Below are 27,996 nucleotides of genomic sequence, written 5' to 3' on the forward strand. Positions count from 1 at the left end.
ATTTATCACCAGTGTGTGTGTGTGTGTGTGTGTGTGTGTGTGTGTGTGTGTGTACTCAAGTGTGTATATTATTTTGGTACAAGGAGCCTGTGTTGTGCTTTTAATGATTATAAAATCATTTAAATACACACTGAGCACTGAATACATGACAGATACTACAGAGCTGAGTGTCTGGTAGTTTGTTTTTTTTTCTCCGCTCCCCCTGTGAGCTAAGAGAATTTGCTACCATAAGCTCCAGTTTATGGAGGAAGACAGAGTAAGGTTGCATGGGTAAGAAGGGAAATATAGGAAAGTCAAGGGCATGAACACAATCTTCACTTGCAGTATTAAAATGGATATGCAGGGGTTAGAGACTCGGTTTAGCTGGGAGAGTGTTTACCTAGTATGCATGAAGTTCTGGGGTTCACAGAAAGATGCCTATAATCCCAGCCCTCTAATCTAATCCCAGGTTAGAGTCAGGAAGATCAAAAATTCAAGGTTAGTCAGGTGTTATGGCTCTCGCCTAGACAGAAGTGGGTGGTGGATCTCTATTAGTGGCCTCTATTCAAGGCCAGCCTGGTCTACATACAGTCTACATAGAGATCCAGCACAGCCAGAGCTACATAGTAATAGAGACATTCAACAAAAGGGGGGATGGGTAGAGGAAAAGAGGAAAATTTACAGTAGAAAGTGTTAGCTAGTCAGAGCAAGCCAACTGCCCTAGTCATCTTTCAACCCCATCTTTTACAACTTTGCTGTTCATTTATGCTATGTAAAGCCTCCATTTGATCCGGGAGGCATGCATCAGTTTTTCTTAACACAACAAAGCCACAGTCAACTTCTGTCTTTATAAGACAGGCCACTGTTAGCACTATTGCCAGAGCAGGAAGTCCCCTGTGGTATCACAGCACTTATACAGAAGGCATCCACGTGTCTTCTGTAGAGAGCAAATAGATTTTCAGCTATGTTTTGACCCACATATACTTCTAATTACCTGCCTCTATATATTTCACACATAATATAAAATTATTTGTAAACCAAGACTAGCCAATCTGGGACAGGCTCTTCCAGGAAAAGGCAGAAGCATGGAACTTTGCTTATGTAGCAGCAGAAGGAACAGTGGAATGGCTAGGATACCCACATTCCCTATCCCCTTCAACCAGGGTGATGAGTGACTCTTTGGGGCTGTTACTGGGAAGCAACAACCAATTGTCATAAATGTTCTCACAGGATATGATATCCTAGATGATTTAAAACATAGTTTTAAGACAGGCGGGTAATGGCCAACTCACCCAGAGGTTCAGCTCATCCCTCCAACAGTGGCATGCAGTGTATTCAGCTTGAAACTGATAGACTAGTGTTGTCAGCCATGGTCTGACAATCTGAAGACTTAGGTCCTTGCTCATCAGAAATGCTAGTCTGTATTAGAAAGGGAAGCCCACTTGTCAATACACCCTACTAGGGAAGATGCAATGGGAAGGAAGGAGTCTATGTAACAGCCTTCATTCCCTGGGCAAACTACAGGTAGCAGAGGGAAAAAGGGCTGGATAGTGTCATTTTCCAGGTCTTGCCTTCTTCAATTCTTCTTCTATGGTAGCTATTTCCTGGCCCTTCCACAGTCCTCTGTGAGGCTCCCTTGCCACTGACTACAGATGCTATATACTAGTGCTACTCCATTCACAAGGTCCTATGGGCTGTTCTTCTTGGGCACATCAAAGCCTCATCTAGTAAATGCAGTTGATGTGTAGCAAATAAAGTGGTGTCAGTTTTAGATGGTAGAAACTGGTCCTGTTAAGAGTTGACTGTTCCCTACTGGCTGTCTTCCTTAAGGAATCACAGAGTAATAGACCTGAGTGTATTTAACCTACAAATCTAAGATGTGGCTACAGAGGTCTTAGACTATAGCTGACCTCCCCTATCCACCTACCTAGTATGCTTGAGACAGACTGTCCTCGGTTTCATGTCACACAGCAATGGGTCATGTGACAGCGCCATCACCTATCTATAAAGGTAGCTACTGTGATGGATACCTCCATGGCTCACTCTAAAGAGACATCCCTTCATTTCTGTCACTGTGGAAATGGAGACTTTGCATGGACCACTATGCCCAGCATCTGAGCCTCTGCATCTGTAATAGGTAATGTGTATGGCTGTAATTGAACACTTCAGAGTCATAAAGGATTATATGGAACTGTGGCCCACCTCTGTCACTAGGCCTCCTTCCTGGAAGCAATTTTTTGAGTGATGCTTCTATAAATCATTCTGGAACACATGGAGAAGTCTCTATTCAACCTCTTTCTGTAGCATACACACTGAAGAAAACACTTTCCTAGTTTGCTCTACATGGTATCAAGGGAAGACTCCTTGCAAACCACTATTAGTAAATCCGAGTGTGCACTTTTGTCTAGACAGTTCTTAACCTGATGCCTCCTTTTGCAGAACTCCTGAGTTTTGATGCAGAGAGGTTGGAGAAAGGATGAGATCCCACTAAGTCAGAGTATCTGCCCTCCCACAAAGGTCCTGACTTTTGATTTCTGGGTTACTCACTCTAGACAGGAATCAAAGGAGGACTCAGGTTTTCACAACAAGACTCAGGTTTTCTTAAGCAGCCAGATGCCTCCAGCTTCAGTCTCCTCCTTCCTTCTTGCAGTGTGTTTTTGATTCAGTAATATTTTACTTTCATACAGCTATCCAATTCTTTTAGGAAAAAAAGGAAAGTATTTATCTTATCTAACCGTTGGAGAAGGGGAGGTCACAGTGGCCCTGCCTGCATGTTTCTCTGGCTGTGGGTGACCCACTAGTGTGTCAGCTTCGAGCAGTTCCATGCTGCCCACATCACTGTGGGGGTAATAGTCACAATCTTGTCTGTGCTCATAATTTCCATAAGTTTTAGCCAGAGACAGAGTCACTCATTGTAGTGAAACATGTTAATGTCAGCCTGGGACCCCAGTGGCAGCCCTGGGTTTCAGTGACAGTCTCTAGTCTTCCTGCACAGAAGCCACGCACAGCAGGACATGTTTACTATTGTAGATTATGGGCAAGCAGATAACAGAGTGATGATGGTCAAGGCACCAGGGCTATGTTTTGATTTCGGCATGCTTGTTTACAAAGCTGAGAGAGGTGGGGGAGGGACGGAGAGGGTGCTGAAATTCTGCAGTGCCTTGCTATTGCTAGGACACAGGTGGACCACACGTGACAGAGTAGGACTTTTCTCCATGAGGGAGAAAAACGACATGAGGGAAAACTGATGATTGTTTGAATGCTACTGAGAATACAAACTAAAGAAAAACACTCCAATAGAAGCCCGCTGGGGTCCTTTGTTAGCTCCTACAGAGGAGGCTACATCTTACCAAAGTCACACCTCACATGCAACCACCTGTACAATGTCCTGACGATGGTAATAGAGGCCAGAGGGGAGGGCCCTTGCTGCTCTCGGGGCTTGAGTACTTCCACCAGCATCTTGCCTGTTTGGAGATTTGTCACTGGGACAAGCATGCCATTTGTCCCCAAAGCTGAGAGCCATCTGAGAGAACATGATGAACAAGCCTATGAGTATAAACTGGGAATATCTCAGGCAAGCCATAATTATCTTCTAGGTTGCCAGGATAAATCCAGATGCATTAAGACAGACTGTGGCATATACCTTGCCTTCTCATCTGCACAGCGATAAAACCCAGGTGTTACCCTTACTATAGGGACTGGATACTTAGTCATATTTAACAGCAAAATTAGTATTGCTTTGTAAAGAACAATTACATAACCTGAGTCTCCTCAGGTGAAATGTGTGTGCTTTCATTTTTACATTACACATGGATATTGTGCTCGTCATTTTTTGTTCTATGATGAGAAATGGAGCTTGATTTGTGTGTGACCTTCATTACACAGGGCCCGTTGTCAATCAGAGCTAGCCACTCTTAGTCATGGGCGACTGACTGCATGCCAGGCCCTGGGCCAAGAGCTGTTCTGTGTCAGTCCTCGTACCACCCCTGGTGGGGGCTGCAGGCTTGAGGGGGCCTGTTTCGTCTCTGTCCATGTTCAAAAGCTCAGGGCCTGAGTGCGCATAGCTGGTGTGGTCTTTATTCCTACCTAAGGTGTTTATCTATATTCTAGAGCCTTCTTGTGTTTCATGAAATCTGATGCAGACATGTCCCCTGTGTGTCTGGCCCCTGTCCAGTGGCTCTCTCTGAGCCCAATCTGTCCATTGTTCCTTCTTGTACATCTCCTGCACAGCTGTAGTTTATTCAACTTCTGTAGTGGACCCCTTAGCTTTGCGGGGAGCTGAGGGACAGTGAATCTGGTATTGCAACCTCTGAGCTGCACTCTGTGGCTCGGGAGACATGATATTAGTACAAGGGCTGTGAAGACATCACAAAGGTTTAAAGTGACATTTGAGTGTTACTGGATATGTGGTCTGCCTAGTCCTAAGACAGTGCAGGTCCTGTGCAATCCTTCAGATGTGTTTTGCTGTCTAACCCCAATGGCTGACACTATAGATGTGCCCCGCCTCCCAGCCTAGTCATAAATGTGCATCAGCTCACTTAATTACCAGGACACCCTACCTTGTGCTGTGGGAGGTTCTAACTCCGTGCCCTCAGAGTACTTTCGCTGCAGTGTTGAGGCCAAGAGTGGATAGCATCATGCTGACCAGACCATGGGCCCCAGGACAGTGTGTGCAATGCTCACTGACTGGTGCTCTCCAGGGGCACCTAGGATGGTACCCCATGGGGTAGCTCGGGGTTTCTCATATTTCCATTAAGCATTTAAAGTTGACACACAAGTAACTGCTGGTATAATATATCTATGCTAGGGACATTTTATGTGTTCTTTTAAGATAGCTTATTCCATTTTCCAGACAGGTAGACTTGTGAGAGTCCCAGATCAGTGGCCTTTAGATGTAACTCAATGTAGAATATCCCCCAAATTCTCACTCTGCCCCCGTGGCCAGTGGCACATCACCCGTAATGTCCTCCCAGATCGTTACCTGTCTTGCGAGCCACTGCATGGCTCCTTCCCACAAATTCTAACAAGCATTCGGGTGGAAGAGCTAAAGTATGTCCTGCAAAGCAATCCAACTCTCTCTCTTTTCAGGTCTTTACACCAAGAGCAGGACAGCTGTATGTAGATCCTATGCATCCACAATTGTACCAGTATTTAGAAACTGGAAGCCATGGGTAGATTTATATTCACCCCCTATGAACACTGGGAGAGAACCTGACTGTCCACTGTACCCCTAAGACCTGTGGAGTCAGATGACCCACATTTGGATGTACCTATATGATTCTTTTCAACGTTACAGAAAAATTTCCAAGAAGGCTAAAGATAGGCCCTACCTTATACTGTAGGCAGGTTATACACCCAAGATGAAACCAGGGCTGTGTAGTAACATGCACTGCCTTTCAGAAGTCTTCTGGGTCCCAGGGCCCAGCTCTGGCCACAGAGCTGAGTCACATGTGACCTGTTTGCTGTCTGTTGCAGGGCACCCGAAAGCCCAGCCCTCCTCAGAAGCCTCTGCCTGCTGATCCACTGAACAGGACCTCTCGGCTTACTAGTGCCTTGGTGAGGACCCCGGGGCAGCAGGAATCTGGGCACCGACCAGCCCCCATCAGGTGGGTATCATCTAATTGTATAGGGTAGCTGGACTGACCACACTGACTATCAGGTGCTGAGCCATGCTTCCTACCTGCCCTGACATGAGAATGATGGGAGATGCATGTAGAAATAACCAGGAGGCCATCACTGCAAACTACAGCTGTGCAGTGGCTCACTTACCAAGATCATAATAGGATGAAGATGACCCAGGAAAGCTGAGCTGCTGACAAGGGCCCAGCCTGGCCTCCAATAGGCACTAAACCAAAATACTGTGTCTGTTTGAAGATTGGACCTCCACCATCCTCACCAAGACCTTCTCTGCCTAGTCCATGGCTACCTGCCTGAGACACTAGTTCAGGGTGGGAGATTATAGAGAAATGAGGGCTAAGCAGCTGCTCTGTAGCTGGAGTCCTAGGGCCTTCTCTACAGCTGAGGGACCCATACAGGTCATCTCCGGCTGTGATCATCTCCACCCTCTCCCACAGCGGAAGAGGCAGATGCAGTCCTACTCTACTTACATGGCAAGAGGTTACCCACAGCTATAACTGAAGCTGGCTCGTGCTTTTGCACGTCAAATTGCGTTTTTAAAGGGTGATAAAGACTCAAAGCATTGCTCAGAGGCACTTGCCACTGAGGTTGCTCGCACCAGGTATCTCTGTAGTGGAAACCACATGTGCTGGGTGCTCTCCCACCTTTCATGTTTGCAGGTGTAGCTGGGAGTGTTGACAACATGGAAATCAGTAAGGGCTGCAGCTCAACCTCTTTCTTAGTGAAATTATTCCCTGCGGGCTTGTCGTTATTTTCATTTTCTCCGTTGTTCTTAGATTAGAGCATGCAGGACGAGTGCTGCCTGCCCCCAGCCTTGGTCTCCCTTGTAGCCCAGGCTGGCCTGAACCTCCTAATCCTTCACTCTCTTTTGCATCGGGATTATAGGTGTGAGTCACCATGCCCGGGTAGCAGATTGTTTAACCCACAGCCTACTCATCCAACAACTCACATGCCCTTTAGCAGGCTGTGATCTCTGAGCACCAGAGAGCCAAAGGCACCGACTATTGGCCAGGCGGGTGTGCTGAGTAATTCCTGTCTCTGCAGGGGAAGGCACACGTCAGTGATTCATTACAGCTCTTGGGAAGAATGTTGGCCTAGGAAAGAAATGACTACCTCATAAATCTCAGAGATAATGCTGGTCAAAGGGTTAGGAGAACAGTCTAGTTCACCACTATAGAAATTCAGGAAAACATTTTGAATAGCATTTCAGTTACCTTTGATATTCTACTAGATTAAAACCCCACATGGACATGATGGGGTAGGCAGGGGAGCACTTCTTTTCATAATGCCCCCTAGTAGCACCCTGTTCTAACTTCTACTGATGGCAGCCTGGCTCCCCATCTCTTGAGCTGTGCAATGTGATCCTGTAGCTACTAGGCGTGTTGGAGCTGGTTAAAAATAAGATATAAATATACAAACGTGTGAATAAACACGTGCCAGGTTTTGAACACTTAACTCGGCCCCTGCCGATGCCCTCAGCGCTTTATGCACATTGCATACTGAGATGCTGAAAAGACTCGAGTGAAATTTAGTGATAAAACCGAGCTGACCTATATCACATGGCTGTGAGAAATATAGAATCCAAGACTGGAGAGATGGCTCAGTGCTTAGGAGTGCTTGCTGTTCTTCTAGAGGGACCAGAGTTCAATGTCCACCACTGACCTTGGGTCACACACAAACTATCTGTAGCTCTGGCTCCAGAGGGATCGGAAACGCCCACTTCTGGCCTCCACTGGCACCTGCACTCATGTGCAGAGATATCCGGATAAATAAATCTAAAAACTTAGAATTACCTGAGCTATTCATATAATTTTTTTTCTGTCAAATGGTGCTATTCTGAAATCAACTCATTAGGAGGGGCGCAATAGACTGTGGTAGGTCACTGGGAGTTCTGCAGTAAGGTCCTTCATATGATCAGCATCCCCACACCCCTACACACACCCCAGAAGCTACCCTGGCCTCCAATCTCAGGTGGGGATCTGTGGGTTCTAACCTGGGAGATGCACCAGTATGTAGGAGCAGCCTTCTTCTGAGGTCAGACCTTGCAACTTGTCTACAAAATGGCTTCTAAAGTCTAACTGCAGTTTTTTTTCCCTCCTCTGGCTTGCTCTCCATTCAGACCTGCCCCTAAGCATCAAGTACCCAGACCCTCCCACAATGCCTACATCAAGTGAGAAGCCAGCCCAGACCGGTCCTCAACAGTGAAGACAGAAGTTTGCACTATCTTCTTCGACTCCAGCGGAGTTGTTGTTGTACCAACTTTCAGAATTTCTAAAGTGTTTAAAACACCATTATTTCCAGACCTTGGAGCTACTGCCATCGGTGCTGTGCTGTGGTGCTTTGTGTACTTGCTCAGGAACTTGTAAGTTATTAATTTATGCAGAGTGTCTATTACTGCGCAGGGCGCCGTAGCAGGCATTTGTACCATCACGGGGCTTTTCTACAGAAGGAAGGCTCCTCATGCTTTTGTTTTTCTGGAGGACTTGAAATATCCTGCTTGATGGGACCCAAGATGAGATGTTTACTTTCTATTTGAGGCCTTATTGGAAAATAGCTCCCCACCTTCTGAAGGCTGTGTTATGGTACCAGACACACAGCTCAGGACACCCCAGGTAGAACCTGGAATGGGTTTTCGTTGTTTGTTTTTATATTACCTTTTATTTTTTGGAATCCCTATCTTGGGTTGTAGCCAGGGCCTTCAGGAAGGTCTTGGACCACTGCATGCTAACAGCCTTCAGGCCCTGCACCCTGAGGCTCTCAGACAACAGGTAGGATCTGGTTTCTAGCCAGCAACTTTGGAGAGACCCTGGGGTACTGAAAATTAGGTTTGGGGTGTGGCCATACCAGAATAGAGACTGGAACCCTAGTCTGGGCAAACATTTGACCTTGAGCTGAACAGCCATGAGCACCTCTGGGGAGCAAGGAAGCCTGAGGTGCTGCACAAGGCTTTGCTTTGAGAGCTGGCAGGGGCTTCTCTCTGGCTGCCCTTTGCAGAGTGCTAGCTGGCATGGGCGTGTTGTTTACATTGGGAACAGTGGTGTTTCTACAAGAAAGCCACTGCCTGGGCACTGCAGACCTCTGTCTCCTGCCCATTTAGAGCTAAGCAAATTACCACATTGTCTTCTTGACTGTAATACAATGACCCTGTGTTCTGACAGATAGAGGAGGCTTTCTATGGGACCATAACCATTTTCAGATGTGAACTGGTAACCAGATCTAGTCGATCAACTCTGGAGATAGAAATCTCCTTTTTACTGCAAGGCTCAACTTATTAAAAATTAGGCAGAATCCATATGCTTGCAAAAGCTATAACCACATGGAATGCTAGTCTCATGGTACAGCCTAAGTCTGGTATCCTTATTAGTAGCCATTGGACAAAGAACCCAAAGTTACCCGTGTGTTCTCTTCAAGGCATCCTAATTTCTTCAGCATAGAGACTCAGTCTTTCTCACACTCTGAACATACCTGTTAATGCATAAGACAGCAAGGCAATCAGTTTCCTAATACTGAATTTGCTCATGAAAGGCAAACTCAGCCAGGCAACTCTTTAACCTTTACTCTTTCAATATCTGACTGGAAAGCTACCTTCAGAAGCAGATCTTCAAGATGCCTCAACCCAATGGCATGAAAGATATATATTTAAAGAAATTATGTAAGGCAAAATGCCAGAGGCCTTGCCTGCCTCCAGATGGAGTATGGGATGACTAAGCTTTCACATTGGAAGGCAACTGACAGCAATTCTGCACCTCATCTGACTGCTTTAAGATCAAGGCTTCTTTGGAAGGGTAACATTAATGACTGACCTGTACCTTGAAGGCAGAAGGGAAAATACAGACATGGAATTTGGTTTGCTTTCTAGAATCCAAAACTGTATTCAGGGTTGGGAGCATGGTCTTCATGACTGGGTAAATAAATCCAAGTCACAGTTGCATAAAAGAACAATTCTTATAATATGCCTCTTTTTGTGGCACAGAGACAATATTGCTGCCGCTGAGATGCATACAAAATTTTTGTAGCTAATATGACTTCGGGTAGCTGTAAGGCCAAACATACATAACTGTAAAGACTGACAGAGTTGTGTGAGCATTGTATTGAGAGACACACAAAGCCTTAGCTGGAGCTTGTGAGCCCCTCCTCTGGGTGGGAGTAAGAGGGAAGCTAGGAACACAGAGATGACAGAAGAACTTTGGTTTTGGAGGACCAGAGAGAGTTTGGTTTAAAGGGAGTTGGAGCCATGATCTGCCATTTCCCCAGTGGCCACTGAGGATGCCATGGTGCCTTACCCGCTGTGCAGTGCTGGCTGCTTTGACAGAGCCATGCACTCATTTCTGAATAAGAATATATTTAACCCTGATATTCCCTTACAGGACAGACAGTGTTACTAAAGGAATTCCTCTAAGATACAGTAGTTGTCAATTAAAGCATATTTAGCAGTTACTTCAGTTTTAACAAAACTGGGAAACAATAGAAAGCATTGAGGGGTGGTTGATAGAGGGTAGTTTTTCTCTCCCTTTCTCCGTCCTTTAAATAATAGACACAAAAATTAATACAGTTCAACTGCAGTCTATCTTATGCTTAGACACACTAAAGGTATGACTAGAGTTGGTTGAGTCTTGGGAGGCCATGCCTGAGAAAGTCCAGTAGATCGAAGCCTAGGTCTAGGCATGGCTGGATGCTCTCCTTTCCTTCCTGCACTGAGGAAGTCATAGGTTATGTGACCCCACTTCACAGGCAAGTGGGAGGCGAACCTTGCAGGCATTCCACTTAAAAGCTGGTCTCCTACAATAGTCCTGAGTCTGTTTTCCCAGCACATGGAGAGCAACAATGCAGTTTTCCATTTCAAAATATGCATGCCGAGTGTGCGCTCTGTGTGAGTGTTTCCAGGTTATACATATGGGATGACATCACAGAAACCACACAAGCAACAAATTAAATTCTACGGGAAGAAATACTCCTGACTGGTCTCTGAGGAGACATTTTTATGCCTTCTTAACTTTATTAGGAATTCTCAGGCTGAAGCTATGGGTCATTGTTCTCCAACAAATCAATCCAAGCCATCAATGCACTCTCTAAGAACTGCCAAACCCTGATCTCTGTGAATGTTCTTAGGAGCCTGGGATCCCCATGGTGCTACAAAGAGGCTGGAGCTGGGCCAACAAGAAGGCCTAAGAACCCTCCTGCCTCTCAGCAGATGTTTACTGAGCACTCTGAGCCAGACACACCCCGTCAGACAACCGGAGGACAATGGCTGGGCAGTAGGACGCCTAGCCTCTTGCAGCTCTTTCCTCTGAAGCCCACTTCATGTTTTAATTCCCTTCTACCAGGCCCAGCCAGGGAACACTGTCTACAGATCCTCCCCCACAGTTTTCAGATGGCCTAAGCCATACACAAATGACCCAGACTAAGAAACACCAATATTCTCAGAAGCCCCGAGAACTGGTTTTTGAGCACTATGACAAGTGGAAGAGGATATTACAGAGGCCATTTTTTCTCTTCCTTCCAGTCATTCTGGAAGCTAGCCCTCTCTGCTCCCAGATCCTTCACACAACTCTACCAAGGACAAAGGAAAACACAGGTACCAATTTGCCTTCCTCTCTTACCAATCACAAGTGCCTTACTCTGGCCGGACCCCATGCCAAAACCTCTCTCATCCAAGAGAGCCAAATCTCTACCTTTGTTACTACTTCAAATCAATGTGGTAACTGCTACCCTTCAAGGTTCACCAAAACAGTACAGTCCAACTTTCACTAGGACCACATCACAGAGCAACCTCTAGCACACACCGGCCTTGAATCCATCCTGCAGCATATAGACCACAGTGACCTCCCTCCCACTGCCTTGCTCTAATTACAAGGTGAAGTTGGTCATAGAAAATCAAGTTAGCACTGATTACAAAATGCTTTTGATGCAACCCGAATTTCCCAATGTCACCTATTGCTTTGAAACTCTGATGAGTTAAGTGACACTCTGGGATCTGTGAGCCCCATGCTCAGATCCAACTGGGCAGTGGGGACCCCTTGCAGGAGACATGTGCACACATATGAATGTACCATTTCCATGCCTTCTGTGGAGATCATACATACAAACATACATACATACTTTCATTCACAAACACACAGACTTACATGCACACTTACATTAGGAGTAATAATAGTTTATTATCAAACCACTGCAAGTTTTCTCATGTAAGAGAAACTAGGGGGGAAAATGCTGTGTGCAATTGTTAGGATGCTCAGTAATGGACAGAGACCAACAGGAGGCCTAACACTCAGGAGTCATTTTCAACCTGGGAAACTATTTGGCCCCTGCAAGTTGAAAGCCCCACTACCTGCCTACCTTTCTATACCGTGAAAGCATGTTCTGTGATATTTGAACTTCTCCAAGAAAGTAACATTTTAACCCTTAATTTAGCACATTGAAATCAAGATAGAGTCCATGTCATGTGACTTTCCTTATAAACAAATCAGATGGCAGGTTATGTTTACTGGCCTGTGTGCTGGTACTTCATAAGGCAATGATCAGAAAGCACACAAATCTTACAAGACTAGAAACACAATTAGCAGTCCTCCCATCAGGGCAACTTGGTAGTGGTTGGGATAGCCAGTCATCTGAATATTTGTGGCAACAAGCAATGCAACCCAAAATGGCCACAGACTGCTTAGCTCCATTCTGATTAATGTTATATCTCAGTTAACCTGCACAGCCATTCTGCAGAGCTTCGTCCATTGATAGCACCATGGTTAGCTCATGTTTTCATGTTTGTATGTTACACGCTGTTCTTTTTGTATGCATTTCTCATATGGGGGATCTACAGGTAAACACAGCCTCTGAGTTCAGTAGAAAATGTCATTGTTAAGAGTATTATATCCAATAAACAGTAAACATATAAACTTTGGATGTGTTATAGAGAATGTTATTGATACAAACCTAAGAGGAAAGTCTTGTGCTGAAAATATGCCTATGTGCTCATTCACTTATAAGAGTAAGGGCGTCTCGGAGTATTGCACAGGCAACTGAAGAGAAATGTTGAGAGACCAAGCTATGCATGCTGTCGATCCTGGGAATAGAGTGGGAAGAAAGCCAGTCAATACACAGCACTGGTGAGACAGTGGAGGAACTTGATACCATTTTGAACAGTGTGAATTCATAACCTATCAGAATAATTTTGAAACTCATATCATTTATAGAAAAGTTCAAAAAGTAATCAATCATAACACTATCAGATTGGCAGCAAAGAAAATCTAAATGCAATACTTACATACTTTTAAAATAGCATCCAACTTCATTAAGCTGCAGAAAAATATATATATTTAAAATTATAGCAAAAAAAAAAGAGAAATCTTTGTCCTTACCACTTAACCCAAAACAAAGCAAGTAGGCTTTGTGATGTCACTGGGTGACAGACAAATCAAATTGACACACAGCAAACAGGTAATCCAAATGCACAGAATCTGACCTCTGCCCTACTGCCTCTCATGATCAAAGAATAATAATTTTAAAAAATGTGTGCCCTAGAAATATAGTGATTCTTTAGCCACCTAGAGAACAGCAAATGTAACTCTGGAAATGATATATACTATGGGCTGTTTATCAAACTCATGGAATTAGAATTATTTACCTGTTGTCCTTGTTAAAATCCATCCCTCTGCCTTGTCTCTGATATCTAGTTGAGAGGATCTGAAGGGATCCCACAAAGGTCATTAGCAGGTGATCCTACTGCATCTGTGAATTCAAAGGTTCAGTTAAAGAAACCCTTATGATACTAGAACAAAAGTAGTTCCTGGGGGTAGGGAGGGAGAATTCAGAGGCTCAAATACACAAATTACTAAATGAAAGGGTGACAATGTGTGATCTCAAAGTCTATAAAAGGAAAACAAAATAACTTGCATTAAATTTGTAAAAATAAAACATGCAATTTAATGAGTTTGAAAAGCAGAACCATGAGTTACTGGGGGCTGAGGGTGAGTAAACAGACTATAAGTTGCCTTCAAATCATTAGACAGAAGGAACAGGAAATACATGTAGCCTTTGAGCAGACCCAAGAGAGTGGACAATGTTACCAAGCTTTATGCTAAGGAGAAGGGTCTGAGGTACCCTTCTTGCATACAGGGCCTGGTGGGTACCATCTGCATCAGACCCGGAGAAGATGGTAAGGTGGATGTCGATGCTGATCATGAACAAAGCACAAGAGGATGAGGCTTTTTAAGAAAGGTAAAATGGGAAATGCAGATCAAAACAACCCTGAGATTTCACCTTATACCAGTCAGAATGGCTAAGATCAAAAACTCAGGAGACAGCAGGTGTTGGCGAGGATGTGGAGAAAGAGGAACACTCCTCCACTGCTGGTGGGGCTGTAAGATGGTACAACCACTGTGGAAATCAGTCTGGAGGTTCCTCAGAAAACTGGACATGAGACTTCCAGAGGACCCTGCTATACCTCTCCTGGGCATATACCCAAAGGATTCCCCGGCATGCAATAAAGACACATGCTCCATTATGTTCATAGCAGCCTTATTTATAATAGACAGAAGCTGGAAAGAACCCAGATGCCCCTCAAAGGAGGAATGGATACAGAAAATGTGGTATATTTACACAATGGAATACTACTCAGCAATTAGAAACAATGAATTAACAAAATTTTTAGGCAAACGGTTTGATCTGGAAAATATCATCCTAAGCGAGGTAACCCAATCACAAAAGAATACACATGGAATGCAATCTCTGATAAGTGAATATTAATTAGCCCAGAAGCCCTGAATACCCAAGGCACAAATTGCATAACAAATGACTCCCATGAAGAAGTATGGAGAGGGTCCTGATCCTGGAAAGGATTGATCTAGCATTGGAAGGGAATATAAGGACAGAGAAAAAGGAGGGAGGTGATTGGAGAAGGGATGGAGAAAAGAAGGTTTATGGGACATATGGGGAGGGAGGATCTGGGAAAGGGGAAATCATTTGGAATGTAAACAAACAATATAGAAAATAAAAATATTAAAAAAAAAAAAAAGAAAGGTAAAATGCCCATGCTGCATCCACAGACAGGATTAGATACAGCCACAGTTCAAGTCCCCGGGCGGTGCTTTGTGAAGCCTGCCAGGCAGGGCTGAAAACTGGCCACATCTGAGTCAGTCTGTGGCTGTTGTCTCTGTGGCTTCCCCAGTGTTGAACTTTGGTTACCTTTCCATGGGCCTTTCCTAGTTTGTTTTTTGTTTTTTGTTTTTTGTTTTTTGTTTTAAATAAGAGTCCACTCCCGTGAGGGCTTTTCTAGCTGCTTTATTAGAAGGCTAAATGAACCAATTTGTCCCTGGAGACACAAGATGCACATGGTTCTGCTGATGTTTAAGCTTGGTCCAGCTAAAACTTCCCACATTTCTATCTTTGCGCTCTTAACTGACAGTCATGGTGTGGTTAACCCCTCTTTGTCTTCAACCTATACGATTTGCCTCAAAACTCTGCTCTCACACTAAATGCAATACACTAATCAGTGGTGAAGCTGTCCGGGGCTGGGTCCTCTCACCACAGAGGTGAGCATGTACAAGCACATGACCTGACAGACCCACCCTCCCAGCACCATCCTTCAGCTAACACTGCGAGCACAGCAGCGCCGGTGTACAGGTATGTATTCTGAGCTTTGATGTGAGGCCAAGAGCCTAAGAGAAAACTCCTGGGTGCTTAAGAGGAGCCCAGCTGCAGGAGGCAACAGCAGCCTGGCCTGCAGTGGGGTGGAGAGATAATAAGAAACACATGAGGGGAAGGTGGCTCGTAGGCCTACAACATGTCGAGGACAGCTAAGGGGGGACAGGAGTGGGGACCCATGCACACTCGTTTATGTAGCACCAGTGCGTAAATATTTGGTTTTGTGTCTAACTGCAAAGAAACAGGCAAGAAAACATTCCTGTTCTATGGAGGCCCAGTGACGAGACCACATATGAACGTGCTTAGGTAAAAAGATGTATTTCAATGTGGGAAGAGTTGCCCATTACATAAAAGTCACTGTGAATCTTCAACTAAATAAATAAACATCTCGCCCTCAGAGATGCTGCACGCCATGTGTTCCGCCCGGTGGTCACAGGTCACTCTTCGCTCAGGTCGGTCTCTCAGATGAGTAGCACTCTGCTCAGTGGACAGAGGATTTCCTTGGCATCTTTTTTTTCCTTTCTTCTAGTAAGGAAAGTACATTCTAGAAAAAAAACATAACAAACAGGTAGATGTCCTTCAAGGTTTTGGCAGGTCCTGTGAGCTGGAAAGAACTACAAAATCAGTTTTGATAGGCAGGAGGGAAGTCCTCACCTGTCTGTCAAAAACTCTGGCCATTTCTAGGACACCTTTGCCAAACTGGAAGGAAACACAACTTCCTTAATTTGATCACAGATTAGAGTGTGCAATTCTCATACATTTCTTTCTTCTCTAAGGGTCCCGGTGAACATTACCTCATTTTTCACAGTTGCGTCTGCCCCTTTATCAAGGAGTAGCTGAACTAACTGTTCGTGATTATTTAAGACAGCGACCTGGAAGCAGAAGAGTTGGCGTGAGACACTCTCTCCTCCAGCACTGCTCCCCTCCAGCCAGTTCAAGGCCAGCCCTGGCAACATGACACACCCCATTTCAAACATACAGAGACTGTAACGACCTTCCCTGCTCATTAATGGCTAGGGAATACTACATAAGCAAACCCAGGCTCAGACTCAAGCAGCTCGGCTCTCAAGCCACATGTAGTGGTAACAAAAAATGGAGACCCGGGAAGAATGGTGTACCATGAGCGGCGTCTTTCCATCTTTGTCCTTGACATTCACGTCAGCCCCAGCCTCGATGAGGAGTGAGGCCACCTTCTGGCTTCCTGTCACAGCGGAGACTCTCATGAGTGGCGTCCATCCTGAACCAGTGTCAACAACATCTACCTATGTTGCCAAAGAGACACCCACCTCAGTCCAACCACTTTCCTGTGGCATTGCTGGGCTGACATAGAGGGGTGTGCACTTCTCCAGACTCCCTCATTTCCTAGACCTGTGATGAGCTAGCCGAACTCACATCTGTGTTCAGGGAGGGACCTGCTTAGTCTCACAGGAGGTCCCCTGAGGCGTCCCACTTCTCACCTCCATACTCTGTTAAAGGAAATGCTAAAATGGGCAGAATAGGGGAAGGAAGGGACCCACACCACCACCACCTCCACCTCCTCCTCCTCCTCCTCCTCCTCCTCCTCCTCCTCCTTCCTCCTCCTTCCTCCTCCTCGCACTGCCAGTACTCTCCTTAGTTGTAGTGTTTAAACTCTTCTAAAGATTTGCTTCGATTTTGTATGTTTTGAGTATTTTTGCCTGCATGCTATATCTGTGTGCCATGTGCATGTGATGTCCACAGAGGCCAGGAGAGGGCATCAGAACTCCTGGAGCTGAGTTACAGACTGTTGTGAGCCACCATGTGGGTGCCAGGAATCAAACTGCATGTCCTCCAGAGCAGCCAAATGCTCTAAACCTCTGAGCCAAGTCTCTCTCAAATGCTCTAAACCTCTCTCAAGTCTCCGACTGGAATTTTAAGCATTTACTTTCCTTTTTTTTCTTTTTTCCTTAATTTGAGATGGGGCCTTGCTATGTAGAGCAGGCAACCTCAAAGTCACAGAAACCTACCTGCCTTTCTACTGCTGGGATTAAAGGCATGAGCCCCCACACCGGACTCAGTAGTAGCGCTTTTCTTCGTTTGCTTTATCTTTTACAGTGCTTTAAATATTGCCTCTATTTCACAAGGTTTGCATCTCAGGCAGGGAGACCAGAACCATCACAAACTAACTGGGTGCATTCAGTGCTATCACCAAAACATAGTGTGCTCAGTTGTCAGATAGCCAATGCCCAAAACCTGGTTTATAACCAACTCTTTCAATTTCTTTTTTCAAAAGAAAAAGTGTGGAATAAAAAAACATAACTGGCACCAAATTCTAGGGCATCCCCGACCAAACCAAGAAGAGTAAGGATGGATATGAGAGAGTGTGGGGGTATACACATGCACAGAGTTGGGGGGGGGGGGAGATACAGAATGCATTCCCCAAAGCTGCAGAGATGATCATCTATGGCCACCATGGCTGGCAGGGATTGGGGATGCTCTCGATGTTCAGATGTATGAGACTGGTCAATCCTCTCTAGCTCATACTCTTTCTCATAGGAATGGCCAACCATAAGCAGCATTCAAATAACAATACAATAACCACCTGCCTTGACAAGAGAGCCTCCAAAGCACCTGCACACATTTCCTGTCTAGTCCCTGGGTGAGGTATGGGTATGAGTTTCTACTTCTAGTTTAGAAATGATCAAACCCACCTCCAGGGTCCAGTACCTTTCCCAAGGTCACCCAGCCCAAATATACAAAGGCCCCCATTAATGGTCAATGGTTTCATGTCCCCCTCAGCATGAAGCCCTTCCACCCTGGAAGAGGGTGGTAGTTCTGCCTGGTTCTTAATCTTGCCCATCATCTTCCAAAATATCAGATGAGCAATGTACAACAACATGGAGGCTGGGCTGCCGTCCAACATCTGTTCCCACTAGCCAGCTGTATGCATAGCTGTCTCCAGAAGACCCATGCATGCAGGTCTGTCCTCTATGCATAGCTCCTGGGCTATAGTAGAAGGTGGGATTTAACCCAAATGGTTGGTGACCTGAAGGTCACAGGATTATATACCTAAAGCCCAGAACACCCACCCTTCAAAATTCCAGGCTTAAATGTTTCTATCAAAGAACCTGCCTGCCTAAGAATCCCTTTCCTTTCCCAGAAAACCTCAGTTTGTTATCACTACAAACCCTGCCACATAGAGCTCTCTCACTGAGACCGGCCTTCTGACTCCTTGCAAATGTCTCTTGGGCATAAAGAAACAAGAGATGTGGGAAATGGAATTATCTTACTTCCTGGGATTTTTCCTTTGGGGTAAATCAGCTTTTTGATTACAATGGCAGGAGCCAGTGAGACCCGTGGCAGGAGCCCTGCTTTCCCTCACTCACACCTCAGAGATGAACTAGATATATCTACTAACATCTTCTGGGAAATGAGACTTTCCCAGTCTTGGAGTTCAAGGTCATTGATTCAACTTTCCAGGGCTTACCACCTGTAATCACACCCAACACAACCACCTCTGGCCTCCACACGTATATATGTGTACATATCCATATAAACATGTACATACATCACACATGTATACAGAAAGAAAGAGAGAGAGAGAGAGAGAGAGAGAGAGAGAGAGAGAGAGAGAGAGAGAGAAATCCCAAGAATAAAAACAACCTAACTTTGAAAGCTACTAGCCCTGTGCGCATCTCTGCATCTCCAGCACATACTCAGTAAGGCTTCAGCAATCAACTAAACAGACACCAGCAATGGCTGAAGGTGCAGGGCAGCAGCACAGACACAGGGGGTCAGCTCTGAGCTCCACCCACTTTCTTTGCCTCCCAAGATGAGATGAAGCCTGGCTGTCACCATAGTTCCCCAAGGACCCCCCAAGGCCTTTCAAGCTCATGAGCCAGAGACTCCTGTCTGTCTTTTCTCAGAGCGAGTGACCAAGCCAGCCTGCCTGCCTGCCTGCCTACCTGCCAGCCTGCCTGCCAGCCTGCCTGCCTGCCAGCCTGCCTGCCTGCCTGCCTGCCAGCCTGCCTGCCAGCCTGCCTGCCTGCCTGCCTGCCTGCCTTCAGATCCCAGAAGATGGTTTCAAGTTCTGATTAGTGTGGTGTGGTTAACCAGGAAGCCAGGAGGCCATACCTCACAACCGTCCTTTATCATCCAGTCAATCACGGAGCAATGGCCTCCATCTGCAGCCCAGTGCAGAGCTGTGCAGCCTCCGAGGTCTCTAGCCTCCCAAGAAGCTCCGTGTCTTCGGAGGTATTTGACAACATCCAGGTGCCCCGCATAACATGCAAGCATGAGACTGCAACAGACAGAAAAAGCAGAATAGTCATGAGTCATCTAGGAGAGGCTAACGAGGAAGCCGCAACAGTCGGCTGGCAGCTATCTAGGGCTGAGAAGGGAGCATATATTTAGCATATTTCTAGAGTCATGAAAGTGGACCCCACGATGACGATGGATAAGCAACTGAGTGAATATATTTTAAAGCAGTGCATTTTAGGGTGTAAGGATGTTTTAATTTTGAAAAAGAAGTACTGAGGCTGGCAATATAGTCCAGCAGGGAAAGCATGATGACCTGAGTTCAACCCCAGAGCTCACATTGTGAAAGGAGAGAACGGACTTCTGCAAGCTGTCCTCTGGCCCCCACATGAGTACCATGTCACATGAGCATTGATAGATACAGACAGATGCACATACAAACACACACAAAATGTTAAAGTGCTTTGAAAATGAATATTGGCTACAAGTGAGTATAAATTACTGGATTTTAAAATATCTACAAAACCTAGATTATATACAAAACAGAGGCCACGGGTCAGCCTGTCAGCGTTCATTATTAAACCAATTCCTTGCTCTAAAACAAGAAGATTGCTCAGTTGTTGCCACTGTCCTTTAGAAACCAAAGGCTGGTTGGTCCATTCCAGTTGCTGGGAAGTTCCTCCTTGTAGACTGTCGATCAATATGGAATCATACACTTTTTTTGTACACCTCCTAATTAGTTAACTGGAATGGGCACAGACCACTCCTGGATAGTTTTAAGATGTTAGTGGGGACTGACACAGCCACAGCATATGAATTTATTACCTATAGATTAATTTCTAGTTGCCATGAGGAAAATAAAACTTTACAGAGATCTTGCTAACCCCACCACCACCAGAATTGAGCCTGAAATTACCATCTGTATAGGCCTCCACACCTGAGCCAGAGAAGCAACACAAGCTCTCGAGGTTCCTAATGAAGATGGCACCCCGTAATAGCCAAACCCTTAAAGCCTTACCATGAAAACACTTTTACTGGAAGTACAGGGTTAGGTGAGCAAGCTAGATGCTACCCTACTCCTGGGGAAGGTGAGAGAGACAAACCCAGAACACAGGATTCTGGGAGTTCACTCAGAAGTCACTGCTAGGAGGAGCGGGGAAGGAAGAAGACTGGAAGAGAGACTGAAGGGAGAATGGAGAAAAGGACAGAGTGGAGGGAGAGAGAAGGAGAAGAGACAAGGATGAAGGAGGAGAGAACTGAGAGGGAACAGGTCCTCAACACAGAAAAGGAAGTCCAAGAGGCAGAAGCACCTGGCACAGTGTGGGAGCATAGAGTGCATCAAGGCCTTGCCCGGCCCCCACGACAAAGTAACATCAGAAGGATAAGCAGGAAACTGAGTGCCAGTAACACCAGAGAACCAGGGAGATGTGCCCCAAGCGTGTGGTGTCAGCTGGGCTGTGATGATGACCTTGCCTCCAGGAGTGCACACTGAAGGTGACTGTGGAGCACACAGGTGGATGGGAACACGGTGGGAGGGTGTACAATATGACAAATGCATGCACCTGCTAAGGCTGGGAAGAACATGGACAGACACCCTCCGTGTTGGTCTTCCATCTTTCCTGAATGTTTACAAGATCACCTCAGTAGGAGAGAGTAGTCCCTAATTGGCCACACAAGGACACTGAGATGACTCAAATCCTCTTACCAGCCTAAAATACCCTGACTTTAAAGTCTTAATTGCACTTCTGGCCATTTCCTGGACCTAGAATGGATCACTGTGAGCGACCGTGACCTGTCTGAGCTTTGTATGAGCACATACTCATTGTCCTCTCTTTCTCCTCCCAGCTCCTGCCAGTGTCCCCCACCCCCTCTGTGGTTTTTCTCACACAAAATGAGAGAAATAGATGTTCAAGTTTTCACTGACACACAGCAAACATTTCACCACTGAACAGGACCCCAGCCATTGGGGCTCAGTCCATGTATATTCCCAAATTGTGTGCATCATGTCATGCTTCTAGTGTCTGTCTGAAAAATGTCCATTTTATTCTACTTTTACCATCTTAATTACCAAAGAAATAGGTGGTATTTTATGCAGCAAGACTAGTTGCACTTCATGTGAACTACTTAACGCTGCCCCTTGTACACCATCTTTGTGTGACTTGATACTGCACACAGTGAGTTTTTCCCAGCTGAGGATATGCATGCCAGTGCCCTGTTCCCTGCACATTCCTTGGTGCTCCCTCAGACAGACCCTAACTCTGCACCCTCTCCTTGGTTAGCTTCTTCCCACTTTTGTGCTATGCACATCACAAAGTCAGACAATAACATCCCTGCTTCCTAATGGCACTTTATGACTTTTTACACCTCATTCTCCATTCACTTGACATGAGCTTTGGCGTTTGCCGAGATCTTTTTTTTTTTTTTTCAAATAGCCTATTTCTAGAACCTTCTTCACTGCTCCGTGGGGTCTCTACCACCACATTAAGTTCTGTCTATCCTGTCTATCTGTTTCCAATCTTTTATACAATGCCCACCTCTCTAATTAGTTTAACTCTTAAAGCATTTTAATATCTGTCCCCATAGTCTTTGACAACAGTTTTAGTATCTATTACCGTCTATTTGTTCTCTCGATAAATTACAATCATTTTGACGGGTTCCCTAGAATAATTCCATTTGAGGCTACATTCAATCTATATGCTAATTTAAGAAATGTGGGAAATGGTGCCACAGTCTGCCATTCTGAAGTTCGGCATATAGCTCTTTGTGTGACTTGATTCCTGCACACAGTGAGTTTTCCCAGCCGAGGATGAACATGCGGGTGCCCTGCTCCATACAGTTCTGTGGATGTGTATTTCCACCATGCTTCTTGCCTTTTGGTATTTATCCTACTCTATGTTTGAATATTAGCCAGTTAGTACCTTAAAAAAAAAAAAACAGTCAATATATAGCCCTGGCTGGCCTAGAACTCACAGACATTCTCCTGCCTCTGCCACCCCAAGTGCTGAAATTAAAGGCCTTCAGATTAGATTTTTTTTTAAGTCATCTTGTAACAGCCACATCAGGAAACCCCCTTATTAAGTTTCAAGTCTTTGGCAGTTGTCTCTCTTGAGTTCTGCAGGTCAGGAGGAATCACACCTGTGTCTCCTGAAATACTGTCCAAGGTGCATTCACCAAGAGGCAGGCCCCCATGTCACACATGGCCATGTATTTTTACCCATTTATTGTCTACAATAACCCCATCGTTACACAGGGAAGCCTCCTGCGGTAACTAGCTGTCCAGGGTGACATACTGTGTCCTTGAGGGAGCAGAGTTTGACACTGCTCTCTGCTGTCTGTGCTCCTTCCCGTACCCTGAGCCCCAGCTCTTTGCAAACTGAGAAAGATTTACCAGCTCTAAGAAATGATATTGGAGAACTGTCTGAATTTTTTTTTAATAAAAACAAGTAAGTAAATAAATAAACCACCAGACAGTGGTGGCACATGCCTTTAATTCCAGCACTTGGGAGGCAAAGGCAGGTGAATTTCTGAGTTTGAGGTCAGCCTGATCTACAGAGTGAGTTCCAGGACAGCCAGGGCTACACAGAGAAACCCTGTCTCGAAAAAACCTAAATAAATAAATAAATAAACCACTTTGTATGGGTGGGACCTCACACACCTAGCATCCCAACTCCTCCAGAGTCTAAGGTTGAAAGAGTTTGAGTTCCAGATCAGCTTGGGCAACACAGTGAGACCAATCCACCCTCCATCTCAGAAAATAACAAAATAACAAGTGTTGACACTTCAGGCACTGTCCAAAGGCTGAACATCTATGTGTGGTACATGCGCAGGAGTCCTGACCTAGCACTGTCTGCCTCACTCCCTTGAACCTGGAACTAGGCTACAGCTAATAATCCTCAGTCATCTTCCTGCCTCCACATGTGCCCACCACTGTACTGTGATCACAGAACACACCCATGCTGGCATTTTACAAGGGTGCTAGGAATTGAGCTCTTTACTCTCTGGGCCATCTGTCTAACCATAAAATACTTTTTTAAATGGTGCATTGTCTTAGTTAGGGTTTCTATTGCTGTGACAAAATGCCATGACCAAAAGGTAAGCAGGGGCAGAAAGGTTTATTTGGCTTACACCTCTGCACTAGTTCTTCACTAAAGGAAACCAGAACTAGAACTCACGCAGGACAGGAACCTGGAGGCAGGAAATGATGTAGAGGCCATGGAGGGATGCTACTTAGTAGCTTGTTCCTCAAGGCTTGCTAAGCCCACCTTCTTGTAGAACCAAAGACCAGAAGCTCAGGTCTGCCCCACCTACAATGGGTTGGGCCCTCCCACATCAATCACTAACTAAGAAAATGTCCTACCTTGCCTGCAGCCCAATCTTATGAAAGCATTTTCTTAATTGAGGTTTCCTCCTCTCAGATGACTTTAGCTTGTGTCAGGTTGTCATAAATCTATCAAACCCTTGTATAGTCATTGTCTATAGTGTTGGGTTTCATTAGGACAAATTCTCTCAAGCAGATCCTGAATGTGAACCACATAGTCCAGCGCATGCCCTTCACCCTCTTTGCTGTCCCCCTTCTTCCCTGATTTGTCCTGCTTCTGCCTTCATGTAACTTATACATAAATGACTGTATGCATCTGTATAAACCCATGCAACATTTGTCAGAATCTGGCTTATTTCACTTAATCTGATGATGCCTAACTGCATCCATTTCCCAGAAGGTGTCACTTCATTGTGCTTTATGGCTGAGTAAATCTCCCCTGTGAGACATTTCTCCATATGTCCTTCTGCTGACAGACACCTATGCTGATTCTAACTAACAAGGTGCCAAGTTGCACCAACTCCCTTTTCCTTGAATCTACTAAGGAAGGATATTTTGTTGGAAACTATCTAAGGGGAATTTTCTTAACTTCCTAATTACGTTTATGACTGAGAGAAAGGGTTATAAATGCCTACAAACATGCAGAGAACTTGCTGCCATTTTTTTCCAATAGTGGGAATTAAACCCAGGGATTTGCACATATGTGCAGACCCTGAACTGTGCCCAGCCCTTCTCAAATGTTAACAGCAATGTTGATGTTCTATGCAGCTTTTCAGCCCGTCTTTACTATAGGAACTCAAAGCTTAGCATTAACACATACAAATATGAAGCTCACAGTCAGACAGCCACACAAGAATAGCCGTGGAACGAGCACGTGAATGAATTTTCTCATTTTTTTACATGGATGGTGTTCATTTAGATTCTCCACTTCTTGGGTTGATTCTGGTGACTTTGCGTTTCTCTAAAAAAACATCCGTTCCAACACAATTATCCAATCTATGATGGTACACAAAAGCACCATTTTCTTTTCATTTTCAAATACTTTCTATAGCTATTCTTTCCCTTCCCAATGTCCAACTTTATTTCTCTTTGATGCACAGGACTTGTTTATCATGAAGACTTTCTTAAGAGGCAACTCTTACATTTTTGCAACATGAAAATATTCCCATTCATCAGTTCCTGGCTCTCTTTTGATGTTTGCCTGTTTTCTACTTCCCTTACATTTTTCTTTTGTAAACCAGCATTATTCTTCTCAAAGTCTTGAGCCAATTGATCACTTCATCCTGAATTGGTTTGCTATTCAGAAAATAATTTTAAAATTGTCTAAATGTTAATGTTATCTTCCACTGCATTGGAATGGAGTAGATAGGCTTTCTGGCTGAAGAAAGCCACATTTTGGGTTATGGAGATTGCTTGGTGGCTAAACTATTTTCTGTACAAGCCGAAGGGCCTGAGTTCAGATCTCTGACACTCATACAGAAAGCCATGGATGACTGCACATACCTATTCATCGCTGGTGGTGGAGGTAGAGACAAGAGGCTCCCTGGAAGATGCACACCAGCCATCTAGCCCAGTTGAATCAGCAAGCTAGCAGCCAATAAGAGTCCTTGTCTCAAAAAGCAAAGTGGATGCCTCCTGATTATGACACCTTAAGTTAACTCAGGCCTTCCTGTGCTTTTACATCCACATCCATACAAATGCGCACCCACACATGTGCACACACAAAACATGGCATATGATCAGCATCTATGAGTGCAGTGCCCAATCCTCTGTGCTCCATGTACCTATGAGCACCCTGAGGAAAGGCATTGTGGGTTTCCCTATTTGAGCCATGCACTAAACATGATTCCTAGCAAAAAGTCATCATCAAATAAAGGTTGACTCTGCTGAAATACTTCACTCTAATTGCTATAACAGCTGGTACTAAAGTATTTCAAATGTCTCTTCGTCTGTCCAGGAGTACCTAGCTCTTCTTCAGCCTCTTCCTGTAACCCCCCCCAACTTGTGGTGGAAAGTACCTCAAGGCACTGCTTTACAAACACTGGGCCCTTGGGCAGTAGAGGAAGGTGGGCTGTAACAAAAGCCCCTGGCCTAGAGCTGGTGGTACTGTCTCAATAGTTTTGGGTTACTGAGCTGGAGAAGGCTGGGCAGGTTTACCTGATGAGCAAAACCACAGATGAACAAGTCAGCCTTCGTCACCCCATCTTCCCAGGAGGCCCACACCTCTTGGGATTTTCCTGATAAACTGGAGAAACTGCATAAGGCAAAAATCCCTCTGAGTACAGTCTAGTAACACACCAGCAACCATGCCCACTCTGAGGCACCTCCCACCTCCTACCTGTCTTTGCCACTTCCGTTCTTCAGATTCACATCTGTGCCATTGGAAATTAGGATCTTCACAAGCCTGAAGGGAACACAGTTAACAGTAGTGAGCTAATGGCTTTGGGAACATGGCAACCCAATGATAATCTGACACCCAAGGCATCCTGTGGCACCTTCCTCTCTGCCCATTCAGGGACTGTTGAACAGGAAGCCCACTGATCCCCACCAAAAACAGGGTCCCAGTCTGGCGTGAGTCACTCATCAGACCTGTCTGTCCACAAGACACAAAGAGCTTGCATCATTTTAATGGCTGTTTTCAATACAGGATTAAACAGAAACCCTTAATAGGCACATATTTCTATTGTCTATCAAAATGCCATTGTTGCTATTAAAATATAAGTATGATTATAAAATAAGATACCAGCACTTCTAGCCAGTCCTATGGAACAGACAGCGGCAACCTCTAGGGGAAGTCTGCTCCCAAAATGCCCCTCACTCACCTTTGGTTAAAGAAATTCCAATTCCAATCATGACTGTCCCTAAGATGAAGTCAGTATGTGGTGTGAGACTACATACAAACTCACCTGCAAGCTGCCTAACCCAAGATCCTGAATGGAAGCCATTGCAAGGGATGGTTCGGGAAAGGGAAAAGCAGCTGCCACTTGGTGCTGGCTACAGCCCTGCAGGAAGGGAGACGCCCTACTCCTCACTCACAACTGGGAAGAGCCATACCTGGTGTAGCCTTTCTGAGCAGCAACCATGAGAGCGGTAAAGCCAAACTTGTTGGGCACGTCAATCATGACATGGCTTAAGGAAAACAGAGGAGAGACTGTCAATCCTGCCATAGATCGTGACGCTAACCACACTTTTCAGGGCCCGTAGCGAGCGGAAATGGTTCATTTTACCAAAATGTCAGTTTCTCTTGGGCTGCTACATTTTTCTTGTCTTACAGTGTCCTAAGAGTTTTAAAGGTTCTAGTTTTCATTTAAAAAAAATTGTCTTTTCACTTGAAATAGAAGCTCCCTTCAACTCAAAACAATTGTGCCTTTCCATCCAACAGCGGCAACCAGCAAAGCCTCTATGGCACCAACTCATTTTTGCCATCAAAGCAGGCGTGGCTGGAACCTGGGCTTTACCCTGACTCCCCACTTTTCTACTGGCTATGTACTGATGCTGCCCAGGGAAGAACATACAGCTCATGTTGTCAGCTGAGGCATTCTGTAGAACCTTCTCATCAACTTACCAAAGCCCAGGTCAGAAACAATGCCTTCTGAGGTACACAAAACCATGCTGCAAAAGAATCTCAATTACATCTCTGTGTGGAGGGCAGCTTCAGGCGTCATACCTGCAGCAGCCAGCACCCCACGCCCATCCCTGCAAGCTTCATCTCTGGTGTCCTACACCAACTTTCTAGTCTCCGAGGCAGCTGGTTTGCCTATTCCCAGGGTCACCGGTTATTACATGCAGGTATTTGAACTGACCTATACTAAATGCTGGAACAGATAATCAAAGGATAATAATTGCTTCTGGGGATAAAGCATGATGCCCAGACCTGTAATTTCCTTTTATAGTTTTCATTAAGCAATCACAAACCCTACCATTTACAGGGGTCTCTAGGACTCCTTATTAACTAGACTTCACTACTGCATACCCAGGCACCTGAGGAAAATGTAGGAGGTGCTTTTGAAGGTCCTGGAGAATTTGTTTAGGAAAACAAAAAAAAAGCTGTACTGTGCATTGTCTGTGTACCTAGTGGGCACTGGAAGAAAGACAGAAAAGCTGGCTGCACGCTCTCACCCTCCTTCCAAAATTCGAAGCAGGAGATCTTCATCGTTCACATTGACAGCACGATGAAAGTGTTCGCTACTTATGGGCTCCCCTAAAGAAAG

The 27,996-nt window shown here is 45.2% G+C and overlaps 2 protein-coding genes across 2 annotated transcripts in view; one reads left to right on the forward strand and one right to left on the reverse strand.

The window, feature by feature from the left end:
* Positions 1-12,482, forward strand: part of Adam12 (ADAM metallopeptidase domain 12) — a 329,625-nt gene extending 317,143 nt beyond the window's left edge. The window contains exons 23-24 of the mRNA XM_052174478.1: positions 5,455-5,585; positions 7,736-12,482. Coding sequence (XP_052030438.1) covers positions 5,455-5,585; positions 7,736-7,790 — 186 coding nt within the window. The 3' untranslated portion in view covers positions 7,791-12,482. The remainder of the gene's footprint in view (positions 1-5,454; positions 5,586-7,735) is intronic.
* A 3,135-nt stretch (positions 12,483-15,617) lies between these two features.
* Positions 15,618-27,996, reverse strand: part of Fank1 (fibronectin type III and ankyrin repeat domains 1) — a 120,675-nt gene continuing 108,296 nt past the window's right edge. The window contains exons 7-14 of the mRNA XM_052174608.1: positions 27,905-27,986; positions 26,840-26,914; positions 26,124-26,189; positions 19,345-19,510; positions 16,371-16,514; positions 16,047-16,124; positions 15,907-15,951; positions 15,618-15,796 (exon numbers count right to left, since the gene is read on the reverse strand). Of these exons, the coding sequence (XP_052030568.1) occupies positions 15,734-15,796; positions 15,907-15,951; positions 16,047-16,124; positions 16,371-16,514; positions 19,345-19,510; positions 26,124-26,189; positions 26,840-26,914; positions 27,905-27,986 (719 nt within the window). The 3' untranslated portion in view covers positions 15,618-15,733. The remainder of the gene's footprint in view (positions 15,797-15,906; positions 15,952-16,046; positions 16,125-16,370; positions 16,515-19,344; positions 19,511-26,123; positions 26,190-26,839; positions 26,915-27,904; positions 27,987-27,996) is intronic.

Source organism: Apodemus sylvaticus, chromosome 1 (assembly GCF_947179515.1).
Source record: "Apodemus sylvaticus chromosome 1, mApoSyl1.1, whole genome shotgun sequence".
NCBI classification, from domain to species: domain Eukaryota; kingdom Metazoa; phylum Chordata; class Mammalia; order Rodentia; family Muridae; genus Apodemus; species Apodemus sylvaticus.